The 20,449-nt window shown below is 40.7% G+C and overlaps 1 protein-coding gene across 2 annotated transcripts in view; it reads left to right on the forward strand.

Moving 5' to 3' along the window:
* Nucleotides 1–20,449, forward strand: part of DPY19L4 (dpy-19 like 4) — a 34,565-nt gene that overhangs the window by 874 nt on the left and 13,242 nt on the right. The window contains exons 1-14 of one of the 2 annotated variants that reach the window (XM_033051577.2): nt 212–353; nt 3,898–4,005; nt 4,960–5,084; nt 5,787–5,877; nt 7,627–7,748; nt 8,590–8,735; nt 10,396–10,519; nt 11,987–12,121; nt 13,320–13,451; nt 13,541–13,639; nt 14,811–14,884; nt 16,693–16,851; nt 18,497–18,616; nt 19,713–19,833. In XM_033051577.2, the coding sequence (XP_032907468.2) occupies nt 212–353; nt 3,898–4,005; nt 4,960–5,084; nt 5,787–5,877; nt 7,627–7,748; nt 8,590–8,735; nt 10,396–10,519; nt 11,987–12,121; nt 13,320–13,451; nt 13,541–13,639; nt 14,811–14,884; nt 16,693–16,851; nt 18,497–18,616; nt 19,713–19,833 (1,698 nt within the window). Of the gene's footprint in view, nt 1–211; nt 354–3,897; nt 4,006–4,959; nt 5,085–5,786; nt 5,878–7,626; nt 7,749–8,589; nt 8,736–10,395; nt 10,520–11,986; nt 12,122–13,319; nt 13,452–13,540; nt 13,640–14,810; nt 14,885–16,692; nt 16,852–18,496; nt 18,617–19,712; nt 19,834–20,449 lie in introns of those variants that run through there. The other variant, XM_033051588.2, reaches the window with a different exon arrangement.

A 20,449-nucleotide genomic window follows, 5' to 3' on the forward strand; every position in this document is an offset into this window, starting at 1 on the left:
GCCCTGACACCGCCGGGCAGGGCCCCGGTACTGCCGCCGTGCCCCGGTACTGCTGCCGAGCCCCCGTACATTCCCCGTGCCCCGGTACGCCCGCCGTGCCCCGGTACGCCGCCGCCGGGCTCCGGCCGTCCCCCGCGCTCCGCAGCCGCAGTTCCGGCGGTGGGAGGAAGCGCGGGGCCGCTCCGCTCCGCTCCGCTCCGCTCGCCGGGGGATGCGGGAGCACTCCCGCCCCCGCGGCCGGCGGGAGGCGGGCGGCGGCGGCGGCGGCGCGGGCGGGGCGGACGCGTCGCCCCGCAGAGAGCGGCGGGGGGACCCAGCGGCGGGCGGCAGGCACAGGCCGGCGATGGAGGAAGGTGAGGGGCGGCTCCTCGGGCCGCGGAGCCGGGGCCGGGCGGAGGCGGTCGGGGCCAGGCCGCTGGCTCAGGCCGGCGGTGTGGCCGCCCCTCGCGGTTTGTGCCAGGGCCGTGCCGCGCACGGACGGAGGTGAAGCAGCGGCTGCTGGACACGGGCGGCCTCCCGGGCCCAGCCCGCCCCGGCGGCCCCTCGGGCCCCAGCCCAGCCCGTGCTGTGCAGCCCCAAGCGGGAGGCCGGGCCGGTCTCTAGGGAACATGGGGTCTTTTTCTCTGCCTTCGCCTGGCTTTGTGTCTGGCGGAGCGCCCGGGGCAGCATCTGTGCGCTCCGTGGATGCCTCCGTGAGTGTACTTTCTCTTTGGCATCCTTCCGTATGTTTTGGTCAGACTTCTCTCTCGTTTCATTAAGTATTAGCATCCAAACGAGGGCTACGAAGGTGGTCAAGGGCCTTGAGGGGAAGCTGTATGAGGAGCGGCTGAAGTGATGTGGTTTGTTCAGCCTGGACAAGACTGACGGAGACCTCATGGGAGGCTGCAGCCTGCTCAGGAGGGGAAGAGGAGGGACAGATCCTGGTGTGTTCTCTGTGGTGACCAGTGACAGGACCCGAGGGAATGGCCTGAAGCTGCATGTGGGGGGGGTTCGGTTGGTATTAGGAAGAGATTCTCTACACAGAGGGTGGTTGTGCACTGGAACAGGCTCCCCAGGGAAGTGGATGCAGCACTAAGCCTGACAGAGTTCAAGAAGCACTTTGACAGTGCTCTCAGGCACATGGTGTGGTTATTGAGGTGTCCTGTGCAGGGTCAAGAGCTGCTTGGATCATCCGTGTGGGTCCCTTCCAACTCAGGGTATTCTGCGATTCTGTTTCACTTTTAGCCCCTACACGAGCATTTTTCTCCATGTCTTTTCAGTGCAACCCTTCTTTGTAGGGGGTAGGAACATGGCATTTAGTTTTCTTGGAGAAATCAGCAGAAGCAAAACTGTTAATAGGCACCCAGAAAAATGCAGGAGCAAACCAAGCATATGCAAACCTGTCCCATGGAATATTCCAGCCTCCCAGCTGTTCTCAGCTGGGTACTTTCTGAGTTGCACATAGTTTCTGTCTGTTTAGGAGTCTCCAGTTGCTTGTCCTCCACAACTGTGTCCATCTTCTTATGAATCTGTGCAAACTCTTGGCTTACAGAACATTCTTTGGGTAGGAGTGTTCTGCATGAAGGAGTGTTGTGCGTGAAGGTGATGTGCAATGAGCTGATTCTTTTTAGTCTGACTCACTAGTTTTGTTTGAGAACTTCTTGTATTAGAAAAGGTGAATCACTGCTCATTATTCAGTGTGTTTGTGCACTTTACTAACTAGTAGACGTCTGGCATGTTTCTGTTGGTCATCCTCTTTTCTAGACTGAGGGATCTTCAATTTGCTTCCCCATTCCTTGTGTGGGAGCTATTGCACAGCTTAAATCACCCTCATGGCCCTTCTCTGAATGTTTCCCAGCTCTATCTTATTCTTCTTTAGATGAAAAGACTACAGACAGTGCTCAATTAGTAGGTAGATTAGAAAAGTAGATGATTGTAGTAGCACAAAGTAGGAATGAGTTTTTCTGCAGTCCAAACACAAAAAATAAGTGGAATGCGTGTTCTCTGAAGAAGAACTTGTTTGAACTGGGAACTTACAGGGAACTGAAAACCAGATGGAAAATTATGTGCTGGATGGGGGAGTTACTAGAGGCTGTGTCATCAGTTCAAAATTCTAGATAATTCTTAGTTGTTACCTTGTTTGACTTTCATTTTATTCTGTGTGAAGTATTCATTGAAGTGAAAACAGCATTTCTTTGCAGCAGCAGCAAGGAACAGAAGTAACACACTCACATCTTTCTGTTATTACTTTGGGGGGGAATATGTTGAGCAGTCTTCAAAATCGAGGTGAAGATCACTTGCTGATTGAGATGTTGTTTCAGAAGCAGAATTTTAAATTGTTTCTTCTTTGGGAGCTTCCTATTATTACTGTTAATGCTGTACTTGATAAGTTTGTTACACCTCTACTATGGTTCACTTCTCTGCCAGAGAAGCAAAGGCCTTTTCCTCTGGTGCTCTCAGTGCTGTTGCTTTGGTCATAAGTAGAATGACAGGGGCACTCAGTTGTCCTTCCAAGCACATATCTGCCCACTTTTATGATCTAGGGTTTTCTCCCACCATGTTTTATTTTGCATGATACAGATGGTTTTTAACTGCAGTGCACTTGGTATTTGCATTGCTGATGAACTTATTATATACATGTCATGAAGAGATGCTGGTATATATTTCATTTTGGATTGACATGATGATAAATGTGATACCTAAACCTTGTGTTGTTTAGAATCTTTCCAGTTCTTGTTTTGTTTAAGAAGGTCGACATTTTCTGTTCATTCCATGAAAAATGTTATCATTGACATCTTGGTTTGCTCAGAATGATTTATAAATTGCTCTGTTAACACAATGGTGTCCTGATCCAGGCAGACATTGTTTTAACCATTTATATTTCTATCTGTAGTTTCTAACTTTTAGATCTAATAGCTGGGAATTAAAAGTAGATTGAATTAGAACTGAAGTAATATACAACCAGAGTACTTAAAAGCTTTGTTGTGGGGTGTGAAGATTGTCACTAAAAGTTTAAAGTTGGATGGGTTTATGAAAGAGCTGTTTTAAAGTCCAGAGGAAAATTGGTGGCTGCAAAATTTCAAGCAATGTTGGACAGTAGGTCAAACAGGAGAGGTAAAAATTCTTTTCATTACACTTCCAGAATGACATAAATATTGTGGGGTATCTTTAATACAGAAATTATAAAATACGTTTTGCAATGAGTCTTTTTGTATGTGGACTTACAGTCTGTGAATTAGGCTTTTCAGACTGTAAAATAAGTGGACCAGGACTTCAAACTGCTGCTGCTGCTGCTGCTCACAAAAAAAAAGTTAACAGAAGCCCTTGGTCTTGTGATGTGATCTATGTGGCTGAACAGACTGGGCTTTTTAATTATATATTAGACTAAATATTTGTAAATCTGCTTAATTCCAGTAGATCCAAAAGCAGGAAAAAAGTGATAGTACATTTACTTTATAAAAACCTTTACCACATAAATAATAGGCACCTCAATTTAAAAGTAATGGACTAGCCCAATTTGTGTACTATAGTAGCATAAAACCAGGATGAGAGTAGAATGGAATTGGCACCAGTTTCTCCCAGTGTCTGTGTCAACTTATCTAAACTACTGATTTCCTTCATTTGTGTTCACCAAATGGAATAGATCAGTTAGCTTCCAGTTTGGATTCTGGCTTATCCCAGAGTATGGCCTCAAGAGAATACTCTTATTTTTTCTAAGAAATAAAATAATAATTTATTCCTATAGCATTATATTGTTATTTTAGTTGAGTGTATGACATACTTTAATTGAGACTTTGTCAAATACATCTTCCATGGGATTGAATCAGTAGCAGTAACTGGCTGCTACCTGCTGCTGTGTGGATTTCCTAGTGTGATTTTAGGTATTGTGTTGCAATAACTTTAAAAAAATGTCTTCAGGGGCAGCAGACCTGCGACAGAGAAAGAAACAAAACTGCACAGAATCTGACAAAATGGCTCCAGAGGAGAGAAACAAAGAAAATTCAAAGCTGGGAAAGTCGCCAAAATGTAAGCTACAGAATTTTTAACTGACTTTTGATTGTTTTTTTCATTATTCTCTTACATTTTATGAGAATATATTTGTAGCATGGTAATTCATAACAGACTTACTTTGAATTAGGTTTTTTAATATTTCAAGAGAAAACAGGCATGCACATTAGAGTTCTTTAATAATGACATTTTATGTATTGGAGGGTGAAATAGTAGTCTTGGACTGTTTCAGGCTTGGGGAGGGGAGGTAGAGGCAGGGGATTTAAGAAATTTACTGTTACTATTTGCATACAAATAAATATTTTTATTGCTCCTGGAATGATCTTCTGGTTGGAAGCTGATACACATGAAGTAATGGTACTGAAACAAGAATAGACAAAAAGTCCTTACCACTTTTCAAGAAACAGAACTAAAACTTTAGGCAAGTGCTCACCAAGCTACCAAAAGCTTTTATGTTAGAGGTACATACTGACTTGAGGGAGCTACAGATGAAGTAGATATCCTTTGAGTGAGTTTGGTAAAATTCAGATTTGTTTGTTCTTGTATTCAAAAACAGAATGGAAAATAGAATGTCTCAGAAAATATGTCAGATGTGTTATGCCACCTCTGTCTGTTAATGTCTTTAAGAAGTTTGTGGTGTTTTGGGTGGAATCTAGAATTGCTCTATTTATCTGGAAGAGGCCTTTCTGAAACTTCTTGGAATTAATTTGAAAACAAAGCTTGCTGGAGAAAATTTGCAGTGTAGTGTGTGAGTATTTTGTCTGAAGGTCCTGTGAAGCAATGATAACAACTAAGAAAGAAAACTACAGGACAGGAGTAACAAACCAGTTTTCAGTGTATCTGTGCTGCCAATGGTGTGATAATTCTCATGCCATTAAGTTTGCTTGTTGTTCACAAATAAGAGTCGTGTAGGAGGTACTGTTTGTTTCTCAGTCCTCTGGACTATTTTAGTTTTTCACTGTTCATTTTCAGATATGTTAATCCAGCGTTTTGCAAAGCTTTTCTTTGGCTGTCTCGCGGCAGTCACCAGTGGAATGATGTATGCTGTGTACCTCTCAACATATCATGAACGGAAATTCTGGTTTTCCAGCAGGCAGGTAAAGATAAACTACTGCAACAAAAGCCAGATTGTGTTCTTGAAATCAAACCTGATCCATGTCATGTTGAAACTACTTGCAGAATCCTGTGCTCTTCTACTGAGGCCTCTGTCTTTGAAACAACTTTTTTTTGGTCTTCTTTATTTTCAGAGGTTTTTTTCCTCCTGCTAACAGTTGTTGTGGCTTGCTTTTCTATGTTTTTCCATCCACCCTTTATCTTTAAAATACTTTTTTAAAATATGGAAAAATAACTGAAGCATACTGGGATTGCAGAAGCTAATCAACAAGAATATGTGTTGGGCTTTTGGGGGTGGGGTTTTGTGTTTGTTCTGAGGTTTTGGGGGAGGTGAGTTTGTGTTTTTTGTTTGGTTGGTTTGGTTTTGTTTTCTTAAGAACTCCATTATTAAGTGAAGTATAGAAAGTTGATTGAATTTCAGGTTTGTGAATATGAAAAGATCCTGTGGATTTTGTGCTAACTTACAATGTGGATTTGAGTTACTCTGCTTCCAAGCATGTTTGCTTATAGAGAGCTGTATGTACCTGATAGAAATGCTGTGAAGATTAATGTTTTGTGGAATATTTTGAAGATGTACAGTGAAGTTATAACCATGTACCATGTTGCAAAACCTATCTGAAAATACTTTGTCTTCTCTGGAAAGAGATTGCAGAAGATTAATTTTTCTTTTTTTTTTTTTTTCCTAGGAACTTGAACGAGAAATTACATTTCAGGGTGACAGTGCCATTTATTACTCATTCTATAAAGAACTGCTAAAGGCTCCTTCCTTTGAAAGAGGTACAAACTCATTTGTTTTATTAACTTTGAAAAGTCCTGTTCTCTTTGGAGACAGTAAAATACTGCAGACTGAGGAGACTAATTTTATTCTCTTATGTAGGTATATTGGCCAGATTAATCAAAAACCACATGCTGTCCTAACTTTCCAGTGTCTTTTTGAGAACAGTATTCAACTATCCTGTATTCCAGCAGATTGCCTTTAATCAATACTCTGGGATAGGGTAATACTAGTCTTATGATGTCCTGTATCAAAGTTATCATTGGGTTTGCCTGTGTCATAATAGTGGATTTTCTGCTATGTAAATATAATTTATGTTGAATTTGGGAGTGAGGGGTGAAAATTACTGTTTTCCATCCTCTGTCAGAAGAGAGAACAGTTTCTGTCACAAGCTGATCTGCTCCATCCTGTCCCTGCCAGAAGTTTTGACTCTTGTCAGCTGTGATGAATAGATGCTGATGAGCACTGAGTGAGGGGACAGAAAGTAACAGGAAGGAGAACAGACTGAGTAATAGTGAATGATCTCCTTCCTTTGTGCTTCTGCTCTTTATCCTGCACTGGCTCTGGGGCTTACTGACCCTGGGTCTCTAAACCAAAAGGAACCTAAAGCAGTGGAAAGAAGGAGCACTTCAGTGCTGGTTCAGGGAGTTAGAAGTGCACTGCGCTAGCATGGGGCTGGGACTCAGGAGAGAGGAGGGTGAGCTGTCCTACCTTGCAGTGGTCAGCCATTGAATTAGTTCAGTCCCTGTATGAAACCTCACTGAAGCTAGTAGAGCTAACCTTTGTGGTTAGTGTTTTATTGGTTGAACAGTTTCCCAGCTGAAATGTAGCACATCAGCAATACCTGAGGTCTTTGCTACACTGAGTGCCTGGTGACCTCTGGGGATATTGCCCATGCTGTCAGTGGATGGACTGCATGCCTCATTCAGGGATGCTGTCTCTGCAAACAGGTAGGCTCGTGTCTACAAGGTATTACAAGGCATCTAGCCTTCAAGAGTGTATTACAGCTGTGCTGAACCCAGTTATAAGTCCTGGAAGACCTGGTCTGGCCTGTAGACAACTACCTGCAGACTACACCAAGACATGCTCAGAACTGGAAACAGTTGTTTGGTTTGACTCTTGCATTGTTTTTGAGCCTTTTTTCTCCCTCTTATCTTGATTTGGATTGTTTTTGCTCTTCCCTCTATTGTCCTAAGTATTGACAAGTCTTTATTTATAACATTTTGGAATGATCTTGGATTGGTCCTTCAAGTATGGCAGCTTCAATTCCATCTTAACCCCACAGAAAGGCACACTGTGTTTGGTGAATGATTCTTAGAAATTTCAGAAATGCAGAGCTGAAAGGGGTGATGGGGCCATCATATCTGACGTCCTTCTGGAGACAGGTTTAATACATCCTGCTCATCCCTGTTAAATCTGTCTCACTCCTTAAGATCTCCCTGTGAAGGTGATCTATAGGCAAGTAGTTCCAGGACTGCATCAGTGCATTACTGAAAGACTGTGCTTCAGGTGATTTGTTTAGGGCCTTCTATTTAAAGACTAGCTGAAAAAAGGGTAATAACTTTCTAGCTAGATCAGTAGGTGGAACGACATCTAACATGGAAATTTCTTCTTCCTTTAAGACTAGGTATGGTGAATCAGTCAGTACTTTAATGATCAAATCTGTTTCCCTCTACCTTTGAATACACTTTGGCCTCTTTTAGGAACAGGAGTAGTAAGTGATTCCAATAATAATATTTTTTTGTCTCCAGGTGTTTATGAGTTGACACACAACAATAAGACAATATCACTGAAGACCATAAATGCTGTCCAGCAAATGACTTTGTACCCAGAGTTGATTGCCAGTGTTTTATATCAAGCATCTGGTAGCGAAGTATGTGCATTTCTCCTACTTTCTGTACTTTCATTGTGGTTGTTATCTGTGTGTGTGTGTGTGTGTATGAGACTTTCTGTGCTGTACCAAATGAACACATACATTTTTTGTTGAATGAGTTGAGCTAAGGCTCTCACCAGGTCCAAGTTCTCCTCAATTCTGATCAGTCTCTGGCATAGGATTTTGGGGGTTTAATGCTAATTAGTAACCTTTTCTGTTATTCTTTACTTCTACAGACTGCTTAGAAATGTGAGGAGTATCTGTGCTATCCATTAAAAACAGGAAAGTTAATTCCTTTGGAATACAGAAGTCTGTTATAGTGGTACCTGTCTGCCCATTCTCATAGGGAAAAGCACTGTGTAGATTAACCTTTTGTCAGTTTCCGCTCTATCCAGGCTTTGTTCTGCTTATGCTGCATACTCGTGTCCTCTCTCATTATCTTTCCTTTTTTATTATTTACTTATTTTGGAACTATCTTTGCCACATCTTTACTTCTTCAAGTTCTTCCCTTTTATAACTTCTTCTAGTAGTCCTTTGAACTTTATATCCCACTGCAGCATAGATTTATTAAATCTGACACATAGAGTGTTCAAGCTAAAGCAAATTCAAAAATCATGGCACTGGCAAGCTGAGTCCTGAAGTGTGCACTTAATTCACACTGCTTTATTCTTCCTGAGCCCCAAATAAAAGCATACCCAGTACTTTTCTAGAATAGGAGGCGTCTCTTACCTGTTTGTAAAGCACCTAGCACATTGTTAGCAGTAACAAATTGTAAATAGTAATAATTTCTAGCTTCAGCTCAGTTGCCACTATGTCTCTTCGTTTTTATTTGTAATTTCAGGAAGTTATTGAACCAGTGTATTTCTACATTGGTATAGTTTTTGGACTGCAGGGAATTTATGTGACTGCATTGTTTGTAACCAGTTGGGTTATGAGTGGGACTTGGCTGGCAGGAATGCTGACTGTAGCATGGTTCATTATTAACAGGTAAGAAAAACATCTTTATACAATCTAGTTTGTCAATAAGGCATTTTAAAATATTAGTGGATTGAAGTGATTTTAATTAGTGGATTGAAATGCTTTTATTAAGCTTTATGTTCTCGCTGTGAGAGCAAAATCTTACGGTGAATAGAAACCATTTCCAAAAGATTCATTGATTCTCATGATGGCTTTTGTAATGGAAAGGCCTCCTGTTGTCCAAACCATCCATGTTACCAGTTGAACTGACCGTATGTGTGTGTGCAAATACAGGAGTATTTGCGCACAATTTCCTTTCTCAAAAATATTCCTCAGAAGGTTTGATTTTGTGCTGTTGAAGACTAATGTTCAAAACAGCTGTAAAACAGAATTACACTCTCTGGCCAGCTCTAAATATTGTGACAGTTGTCCGGTGGTATAGAAAGAAATGATCAAGTGCATTTTTTTTTGGTAAAGAGTATTTGATTTTTTAATATTCTTTTAATAGTCGGATTTTCTGCAAAGTGGAATTTTCTTAGATGATCGTAATACCAAGATTTTTTTTTATTTTAAAACAATTCACTTGGAATTCCCCTTATCCACAATAATAGGGAGCCTTATTTGGGCAATGAAAACCTATGTTCATGCTCTTGGTTTTGTCACCAGGGAACTCTGGGGCTTTCTGTGAACTTGAGAGCACTTGAAATAAAAGAACTATGGATCAAAATGCTAGCGATATACCTTTAAAGGTGAACTGTTGGGAAGCGTCTTCTAAGAATATGAAGTCATCATGACAGAATCTGTGATTAGTAATTGAAAATACTGCTCTTCAAGCTGGTGTGAACAGTGGAAAGTAGGAAAAATGATTAATAAATCTGTAATTTTTTTCAACAGCAAATAAGATTAAACAGTGTCAAGAAAATGAAAAATTTAGTAGTCAAAAACCTCCAAATATGCCTCTGTAAGAGGCTTCAGAGGAAAAAATGAAAGGTGATGCTTTTAAATACCTGAATGATAAAGGAGCTTGAGGCTCCTTTTTAAAGGCATAGTAGACACAAAGAAAGCTATGTACCTCTGAGACTGATGCCTTTGATCACATTTGAAAGCTTGTGCTTCTGGGTCACTTTTCACTTTTAAAAACTTTCACCTACACCGCTAATTGTGTGGATACCGTCAAGTCATTCCATGAGAAAACCCTGCATGCTCCCCATCCATCTTTAATCTCTTGTTTTGCTGGGCAAAACGTTTCCCTGTGGACAAAATATTTGCTGCTGCTGTTGCTGCTGCTGTGGGGGAGCGCCAGTTTGTATCCTAATTGTGTTGTTCTCAACTACCTAAATCGCTTGTTTAAAACATTTTGTGTGAGAACTGAAAAGATTCTTTTCTCTCAGCTGTGAGCTGATTTTCCTTGCAGGTCAGAAAAGGCTCGAGGCAGATGCTTTTTTGGCTTCAGTCCTATAAATGCCAGCTAACATGGAAACCTGCTAAATAGATGAATAAAGATTGGGCCTTCCATGCTGTTAATAAATTCGTGAATTGTATCAAGAGCAAAATTGTGTCAGTGTTACTTTGCATCAGGAAAAGTTTGCTTGCAAGGCCACATTTACAACTAGAGGTGGCATTTAGGCTTTCCTTGATATTTTTGTTCCATAAATATTTTAATTTTTTGTTTCTTTGTACTTTATTCTAGGACAGATACAACAAGAATTGATTACTCCATACCATCAAGAGAAAATTGGGCTTTGCCATATTTTGCATGTCAAGTAGCAGCTCTCACAGGCTATTTAAAAAAGAACCTAAACAGTTCTGCTGAGGTAAAGCAAAATTAGTTTCTTAATAAAGAGCTACTGGTAAAACTGTACTCTAGGTTAGTTACTTCTGCTATTGTTGCCCTTCTGGGCAGAAAACAGTAGATGTTTTGTTTCTTCTTTTCAAAAGATCCAGTTGGATTTCACCTAGGCATGTGCAGTTTTTGCTAAGCAACTTGTGCCCTACCTTGTTATGCCCCCAGGAGGGTTCAGAGAGAACAATGTGGTAATAGACCATGTGCTGCTTTTTTTTTAAATAAACTGAGGCAGAATTTTTCTTATGTAAACAGTTTTTCTTGAAGAAGATGGTTTTTACTTTCTTACCCTGACTCTCAAAAATGTTTCTTCTGATTGGCTTGATATGTTTTTGAATATTTCAGTACAGTAATTTCACGAATACAAGCCGCAGCAATTTGACAAAAATTTTGGTGGAAACCCGGAAGTGCGGCTAATAGTCGGGTGCGGCTAATATATTAATAATTTTCTGACATTTACAACCCCAGACGTGCCAGCCAGAGTGCCGAGCCAAGCACCGGCCAGTAAAAGCCGGCATTTCGCAATTGTTACAGTGTTACCGTGTTGCCCTGGCTCCCTGCAGGCAGCACGGGGGGCGGGGAGAGAGGCGGGAGAGCTCTCTTCTTCCCTCCTCTGCTGCAGCCCAGGGGAGGGGGGGGGGGGGGCGCCGCCATTGCCGCGGCCCGGGGAGGAGAGGTGGGGGGGGGGGGGGCGGGGGGCACTGCCGTTGCCGTGGCTCGGGGAGCCGACGGGGGGGGGGCACCGCCATTGCCGCGGCTCCGGGAGCCGACGGGAGCCCTGCGCAGCCATTGCCGCGGCTCGGGGGGGGGCGGGAAGCGCGCGCCGCCATTGCCGCGGCTCGGGGAGGAGGCGAGGTGCTTTGTCCGCGCCCGCCGCCGGCGCCACGGGCGCGGGAAAGCTCCGTCCCCGCCCGCCGCCGCTGCCGTAGGAGCAGGGGAAGCTCCGTCCCTGCCTGCCACCGCGGGGCAGCGCCGACCCGGGGTGACCGAGCCCAGTGGCAGCGGCGGCCGGCCCCGAGCGGCAGCACCGGGCTGGGCCACCTGGCCCCGTCAGCGGCCCCTAGCGGGCCGAGCCTGCACAGCCTTAGCTCGGCCAGTAAACCCCGCCCTCCCGCGGTTCTGTTACTAATTGCACGCGGGTCCTCGCTGCGAACGACAGAGCGGCTTATATTCGTGTGCGGCTTATCTATGGACAAAAACCGAAATATTTGCCAACACCCAGAGATGCGGCTTATACTCAGTGTGGCTTGTATTCGTGAATTTACTGTAATTACTTTCTTCCATCTGAAAGTTAAGCACATCTGAAGTCAGTATTTTAATTATTTCCCAGAATAATAATTAATTTGCATAGTTTATGTTTTAATGAGCTCTCAGTTACTTGTTGACAGACATGCATGGGTACAAAATTAATACTTTTTCTTTTCTTTTTTTCTTCTAGAAGTTTTGTTATCTTTTGGTGAATGCCTCAACATACACCTTCGTGATGATGTGGGAATACAGTCATTATCTCCTGTTTGTCCAGGCTGTTTCTCTTTTCCTGCTAGACTGCTTTGCCCTAGCACAGACAGAGAAGGTATTGGAACTTTTCAGCCTACTGATACTTACAGGCAGCCTCTGAGCTGCCTGCCATTCATACTGCCCAGAAGCTCCAGAGGGCACAAGAGACTGAGTGATGAGTGTCTTGCAGCATGGGCCCAGCTGAAGTGCATATGATACCCATCAGAAGAATAAAATAACTTTAAACTGAGTCTCTTTTGGACTGCTGTGTTTGGGATAGAAGCTAAACAAAGCTTCTGAGACCTGAAACATCCTTGGAAAGCTAAAACACTGAGGAATGATAGTCCTCTGTTTTGGCCTAGCTGCCTCTTCTTTTCTTTCTCCTATTCACAGCAGGGTGAGCAGACCAAAGAAGTGCTTTGTTTGCTCTATATAGTTGAAGGGCTCACTTTCACCCTCAGTGGCCTATCCTGCACTGATTTGCCAATAATAGACTAGACTGATGTTGGAGCAAGTTGATTTTTCAATGCAAGAAAGTATTTAAATTTATTCTGCATAATGGTTCTTAGAAATGTTGCAACAATGAGACATTTTTATTCTGCCTGTTGCAGTTGTATATATGCTCCTTTGTACATGTGTGCCTTCTGGTTTTATTAGATGTCAAACTGCATTCAACTCTTAATTTTTCACTGCTTCTTTCAGTTTCTTTTTATTCTGTTCCTCAGCAGTTGGAAATGTTTGATCTATTGTAATTCAAAGCAGAGTGTATAAGGGAGAAAATGAGTGTTTTGGTAAAAGTCTGAAGAATCAAGCATCAAGGTTTATGAGATCTGCTTATCAAATAGTAAATAACAGCAAGTATAGATAAGTCTGAGTATTCATTCCTGAGACAGGTTAATGAACAAGTTGTTTTGAGGGCAAGGAAAGCACCTGTTTGCAGATGAGCTCTAAAACAAATTTTGTATTCTTACTGGTGCCTCGTAGTTACTGCTTTGTGCTGCATCACAGGGGGGTGTTACTGAATGGGGAGACCTGATAAAGTACTCCTGCTTCTGGCTTTTTACAGAATTCTTGTGAAGTAATTGCCCATTAGTTACTGGGGCTGACCAGGATCATTTTCATGTGCAATGCTTTGCAGAGCTAAATGGTACCCTGCTGGACACATGAGTTGAAGGATTGAGATCTGTTAATCCCCTGGTGAACAGAGGAAGTGAGCTATCTACTGCTCTAAAAAGCAGGATTTATATTTTATTGTTTATTTTTTTCTTCAACAGGTGCACGAGGTATACAGAATCTACCTGTTTTCTCTCATCGTGGGGTACCTGCTGCAGTTTGAAAATTCAGCCTTACTAGTGTCACCATTACTGAGTCTTGTGGTAGCTTTAATGTTTTCCAAATCCCTTCAGGTAAATAGACTTTCTTCTAACCCTGAGTGTAGTTTTAAAATTTAAACTGAACTTCAAAATGATTCAGCATTCTTTAAATATTTTTACAGATGAATATGAAAAAAAGTACATTTGTATCAAGATTGCTGAAAATAATGTATATTTATTTGGTACTTACAGTAGCAGTGACACTAAACTTCTTATTAAAGGTAAGATTCCTCTGAAAATGTAATTTTAATAATGGAAAGTTGCAGGTATATTGTGAAAAAATCTTTGGAAGTGGTGCTTATCTTATTGATATGACAGTTCATGGCTTAATTCATAGTCAGTATGAGTGCTAAAAATTCTATCAATTTGTAGCAACTCAGACAGCTTGGTCTTGTTGGGGCTTTGGTCTTTTGGGTTGAAACAGTGCAGAAATACTCTTTGAAACACATTTTATCTGTTTTATAAATATGGGATTTTTTATAACTTGGATGGCCTTTACAGACTAATTACAGTATTAAAAAAATATTCTTGTGCATGGTGACAAAATAGCCAGGAACAAGTATGAGTAGTCTTAGGATAGATATTAATTTTCAATTTCATTTCAAGTAAAGCATGGGAACAGAGGCTTTCACTTTGTGTAGGGGTCAGTTAGGAGTTGAGATTACACAGTGGGATTTTAGCCCGGTCTTGTATTTTGACTAGCAGTTCCCTCTTGCTGGCCTTTTGACGCATATTATTCTGCTTTTCTTCTATGTCTCAAACTCACTGTGGTTGTGTTAATTAACAGTATTAACTTAAAAGTAAAGAAACTACTGAACCCTAGAAGGCTTGAAGGAATGCTCACATATAATTATTTTCTTGTGCCGTTCAGACTGATTAACCTTGCCGTATCTCCAGGAAAATAAAATCTAACCTTGAAAAATATGAATTAAATTACGGTTGCAGAACTTTAGGCAGCTCAGACAATCTGTGTGAAGATTACAAATACTCATCACTTTTGCTCAGCCACAGTCCTATTTTCTAATGGAGCCAAGCACAGCATTCTTAGGGTTGCTTGAATGTAAATCTGTTTTTCATGATCCTTTTTACACTGCTCAGTTGTCTGTTGACAGCTTATTGGTAGCTTTTCACTTGCCCTCCTGTTGTGGTGTGGGAGTGGCATGAAGGGAATAACATTCTCAAGGAAACCCTAAATATAGATTTATTGAAGTGAAGGTTTACAATACTACACCAGTACCTTATTTGGCACACTTAATCCATTTTGTTAGTTTTAACTGAATCTTGGATAGTTGATTGTTACCTGACATTTTATAATCTGAACAAAATGAACTGAATTATGTGAAAACTGCTTCCAGCATTTCCTATGATTTTCTCTGCTAAATTAATTTTCAGATGTTCATTCCTCATAAAGAAAATGAGCATTTGCTGAAGTTCATTGAAGTGAAACTTGGCTTAAACACAACTAAGTAAGTTTGTTTAAACTCTTTACACCTCCCAAGATATCCAAACTTTTGAAACTGCTCTAAGAAGTGTAACATTTCAGTGGCTTGTGAGAGTTTTGTAGAGGAGCTAGGCAAATGGTTTAATTATTTGTTGTCTGGTTTTAAGATTGATGTAAAAAAAATGCACATACAGAATTTACTTAGGGTATTGAGGTTTCTGAGGCACTTCAGTATTTCTCATGCCTTGGGGTGAAAGCGTTTAATGAATTTTTGTTCTCTTGTGATGTTAGAGAGTGAAAACTTTCTGTATCCTGTCTAGTGTTTCTAATAAGACTTGAAAGCAAAGATAATAGGGTAAAGGTGGCGGTACGAGCTTTTATAGCTTGGAAAAGATGGCTCTGGAAAGAGTCGTGAACTACTGATGCCATCTAAAGAGGCTTGGGTTGTGGGTACCCCCAATACTCCCTGCATGTTTTGGAAGAAATTAGGACAAGGGACATCTTAAAAGTCACAGAGAATTGTGATTCTAAGAAAAAACATTAGTATCTGTAAACGGGTTGGATGTTGGACTGCAAGAAGATGTCATGGCAACAGATTTTCTGGAAAACTTCCAGTGGAGTGTTAGTAAGGAACTGACACACTCCTGGACCCAAGCCAAGACTTGCAATTCTGTGCAGTATTTGGAACTCTCTCCCAAGAGCTGCATCTCTCTTACAAAAAAGCTACTTCACAGCCTTTGAGGGGAATAAGTGGAAAATGACATCACACCCAGCTGAAACTGTTGGGGAACTTTTGGAAGATGAGATTTAGTGACGTTGACTACAATGCATTGTTTCATACACACACACACACACACACACACACACACACACACACACACATATTCTCAAGTGTTTTGCAAGAAAGGCTCCTGGTCAGGAATTTCAGTTTATTCAGGTCCCAGATATTAATGGATTTCCCCTTTTTCCCCCCTGGGGCCTTACTTAACATCACTTTACATGGTAAGACTCTGCAGTGAAGCCAGAGATTGAGAAAACCTGGGTGCCTTTATGCCTGGAACACTGTGTAACTGTGTATTGGAATTACAATTTGCAGCACAAGAGCTTCAAGATCTGTCTTTTAAGGCCAGTTTGGACATGCCCAGCTGTTAGTCTTTAAACTGATTTTGTCTAATTGAAAGTGGTTCTGTCCTCTAGTCTTCCCTTGGGAGAAAATGAAAAGAGGAAGAAAAACAAAACAAAGACAAGAATGCATTCACAGCACCACATGCTGCACCAGTTCTAGTTGAGAATACACACTGACAGTGCTTCTTGGCAGAGTGTATTATCTTCCTGCTGCTGAGAAGAATGATCAAGTGGCTTCAGCTACAGAACTAGAATTTCAACATTAAGGATTTTATTCCTGGCAGAGCCTCAGGCTTCTTTGTGATCTCAGATGACCACTTTCCCTTCTTCTTCTCCTTATTTGGAATGAGGACAAGCATACCTTCTTGCATCAGTATCTCTAAAATCTTAATCCACTGAGACAGGATTCTTTTGGTCCCCATAATGGAGTTATATGGGTGGTTGAGCTTTTGTGATACAGGGGACTTGTAGTCTGGTCTCTTCAGATCACAGATACTTTTGGGAAGATAAACTTATGACAGTTACTCTAAAGAGTATTTGCAAAGCAGTTTCAAATGATTACAAGATAATTTTTTCAAAGATGGATTTCAAATAGTTTCCTATGATATGAATAAGTTAAACTTCTATTGTTTTGTGCTGGGTTGTTGGATTTTTTATAATATATCGGATATTGTTATTGTTTTTAATGGAATGTTTTTGCCTTACTAGGAATTTTACAATGAATTGGCTCCTTTGTCAAGAATCTCTTCAGGCACCCTCCCAAGACTTTTTTTTGCGACTAACACAGTCATCGCTGTTGCCTTTTTATATTTTAGTATTAATTATCTGCCTTTTTTCTGTAACTCAGGTCATTTTTAGGAGAATTTGGTAAGTAACTTGTTTATATGAAAAATAGTTAAAAATAAGAGGCTTCTGGATGCCTCAGGGAATGGCCATCATATTTGTTGTTCCAAAGTTTGATGTACTGTTGAGCTTGTCAGGGTGTAAGCACCCGCGGGAAGGCCCACCAGAGCCTCCTAAAGAAAAGTCCTTTAATGAGGAGTTCTTGAGTATCCCTCCTGTCAGGAAAGGGAATTGTCATTGGTTTGTTTCCCTGCAGGTACAATTCCTGCAGAGCTCTGGCTATGTTTGCTGTTTGTATATGACAGAGAAAGATGTTATATCTGTAATTCTCCTTCCAACAGCAAAGTTATCTAATGGTTGCTAGAATTTGTGTCTCTGTTTTGGATTTGGGGTTTTTGTTTTTTTTTCAAGTTCACATGTTGAGAAAGATGAGATGGGTGGAGCTGAGAGGACTTTGGATTTCTAATGGCTCTCTGTTGTTTTTTTTAAAACACTTGTTTACTGTGATAAGGTCCACTGGCCTTTGCTGCTTGGAACAGAGCTGAAGTGAAACGGACTCAATTAGTTTTAGTTTCACAGTGATTCACAGTTCCCTTGAGAGAAGGGGTAGTGGAACTGTCTTTGTAAAAAGACTAAGAATACCAACATTGTAGATCCTAGCATAAGTTGTCTTGGAAACTCAGTGGTTAGGAAATTATCTCTTCCTGGTACAAAATGAATGGTGTAACTGCTCAGATACTGGAACAAATTTCTCACTTGTCTGCAGCAAAAATCAATAGGTTTATTTCAAGGATGAAGGCTTCTAAAAGATAAAGATTATGCTGCTATAAATGAAAATGTTTGTCAGGTTGGATGTGTGCTAGATATTTGGAACAATGGAGCAAACTTCTTATTGTTTGCTAGTGGTTAAAATAACTATTTATTACTTTGTAGTGAGCAGTGACTACACTATGTCCAACACCTTTTTAAAGAAAAACTTAAAATAAACCTTCTCCTCTCTCTTTTTTTTTTTTTTAATTTTTGAATCAGTTAGTAATCTCAGGGTTTTTTTCTAATTTTCATAAGGAAGCTTATTATAAAAATATAACCTGAAATCACATAATGGTAGAAAGAATTGTTATCTGTTCTGTGCCTTGCTGTCTTGTTAGTAGAAAACCTTTCATTGGAAGATTTTGCTATGATTTTTATTTATAACATATTACTGCAATTTATAATAATGTGACTAAAAGCTACTTCTGTTATCTTTGTTGTACACACATTCCATACACAATTATCATCCTACAGATTCCATAATTCTTTACCAAGATAATGCTGTGAAGGAACTTAAAATGCATGTTCAGCATGTTTCATCTAAATGTTTGTAGAGTGTACATGCTCTTAAATTAGACTGGCTCTTGGTACTGAATTACCTTAAAGTAAGATTTATGGTCACAGGCAGCGTGATCCCATTGTATTAATTTTGCTTCAGAGAGGTTGCAATCTAAAACAAGGGACAGTGGGTACCCATAGGTCATTAATCAAGTACAAAAAGCAAGTAAACAGTGCAATAGTATTATATACTATCAGATAAAATGATCTCAGTGCACTGCTGACTTAAAAGTATTTTTATTGGCACCTTTTCCTGGGATAATATCTGAATTAAGTGATGTCTCATTTTCTCCAACTGCAGTGGTGAACCACTGAAAGAGACAGTTAAACTTGAGGATGGTCGAATTGGAGAGAGGCCAGAAATAGTTTATCATGTAATTCACACAATTTTGCTTGGTTGTCTAGCGATGTGTTTGGAAGGGTAAGTCTGATTTTGATGTATCTCTTTTGAAAGCAACAGAGTTCCTTACTGGACACGGTACGCTGTTCTTCCCTTTGAAATTCACCCTTTTTCGGAAGTAATTTTGGCATATAGTGATACTACTTAGGAGTAGTCAAAGGTAATTTTGATTAAAAATTGGATATGGTTATATGAACACTTGTGCTTGGTCTCTTTAACATGTTTTCCAAGCTTTAACGCAGCAAAATCCAAGACATTAATTGAATCACATTTTGATTACAGTCTTTATGGTGCTTAAGCGTAGAACTGTGCTGTAATTATTTTTAGCAAGAGCTTATGTAGTGTTTTGATGAACAGAATACTGCTGGAATATTGGGACATGGAAGATATTTATCCATCTTCTTGTGTGTAGGCTACCACGAAGCGTACCTTTGCTTGACATTAAGGCAGTAGCAGAACTAATTTCAAAAGTATTGTGTTAGTCCCTAAAGCTAGAGAAGCTGATGTTTGGAAGACATTATTGTTCTAATCTTGTTTCTCAGCTTAATCAGCTTGAAGATGTCAGGCTTGTGTTTTATTAGGCTCCTCATCCTAAAATCTAAATATTCACAAATATTGCTTACAGTGAGCAGACTGTTGTGTTAACCTGTAGTTGTTCTAAGTTGACTACTCTACCCTTAAGAGGCAGACAACACCAGCAAATCATAACTTGTTAATGACGTATTTTCCTTTCCTTTCTTCAGAAACTCCCGTATAGTACACTGTCTGTACAGCTTTGCCGAATAGCTGCTTTTTATCCCTTCTTGGCTGGAAAACCACAACAGCCAAGTGACTTTACTATTCTCTTTGCTTTTCTTTCATCCTCCCCTGAACTCTGTGAAGGATTTTGTCATCTTTTACCTTGGATCTTGCTCCTGCATCTCACAGCAGATACTCAGGTGCCAGCTCTTCTGCTAGAGATTTCCTTGGTTTACCCTCCAGTACATCAAAGTTGGCCTCAGATTGTTTGAACGTCCAGACTGTGTTTGACACAAGAAAAAAATCTGAATGCTTTTATAATAGTTTGAGTACAGAGGCATACACAGGGTCCCAACTAAGTTATTGCAGTGTTTTTCAGAATGAAATATCTATGGACACCTTATGTTTGCATGCTTGCTGCATTTGGTGTGTGCTCTCCTGAACTCTGGATGACGCTTTTCAAGTGGCTTCGACTGAAAGCTGTGCACCCAATACTGCTGGTGAGTTGCTGTTGCCAAAGTCTTGGAAAATACAGCTAGCAAGCATAGAGCTTTGCAAACAATAATTGCATAAGACCCGTGAAGAACCCATGAAAACAACAGGTTCTGTGAGCAGTGGATCACATGGGCTGTTTTTTCTGTGCTTTCGTTCTTGGTATCATATGTTCTCTGGTACCTGGTCATAAAGTTGCATTCACACTACAACCTTTCCTCAGAGAGAGCAGAGCTGTCTTCATCTCCCTTTTACTCTTCTCAACTTCTTTTAATAAATCTTTGAGACCTCAATCTCTCTGTCATATCTAGTTGGGTTTGGTCAAGGTCATGCATTTTCTAGGAGAAATGCAAAAGAAAAAGTACCAGTGCACAGGAAAAACATAAGCTCTGTTTCACTGGGAAATGGGTCTTAAAATGGTGTAGTAAGGTGTATTTAACTGCTGAGAGTAAAACTGCTTCATAAGAAATGGCAAGTTGAATTACTTTGTGTAAGATTTGTTCATGTATAGCCATTATAGAGAAGTTTTGTGGCTCAAGATAAACTTGTGTTACGGAGCAAACAACTCCCCTGCTTCCAACCCTGGCTTTATTATCAACATGACAAGTGTTACTTGGTGTGATT

The sequence above is a fragment of the Catharus ustulatus genome, chromosome 1, assembly GCF_009819885.2.
Source record: "Catharus ustulatus isolate bCatUst1 chromosome 1, bCatUst1.pri.v2, whole genome shotgun sequence".
NCBI lineage: Eukaryota > Metazoa > Chordata > Aves > Passeriformes > Turdidae > Catharus > Catharus ustulatus.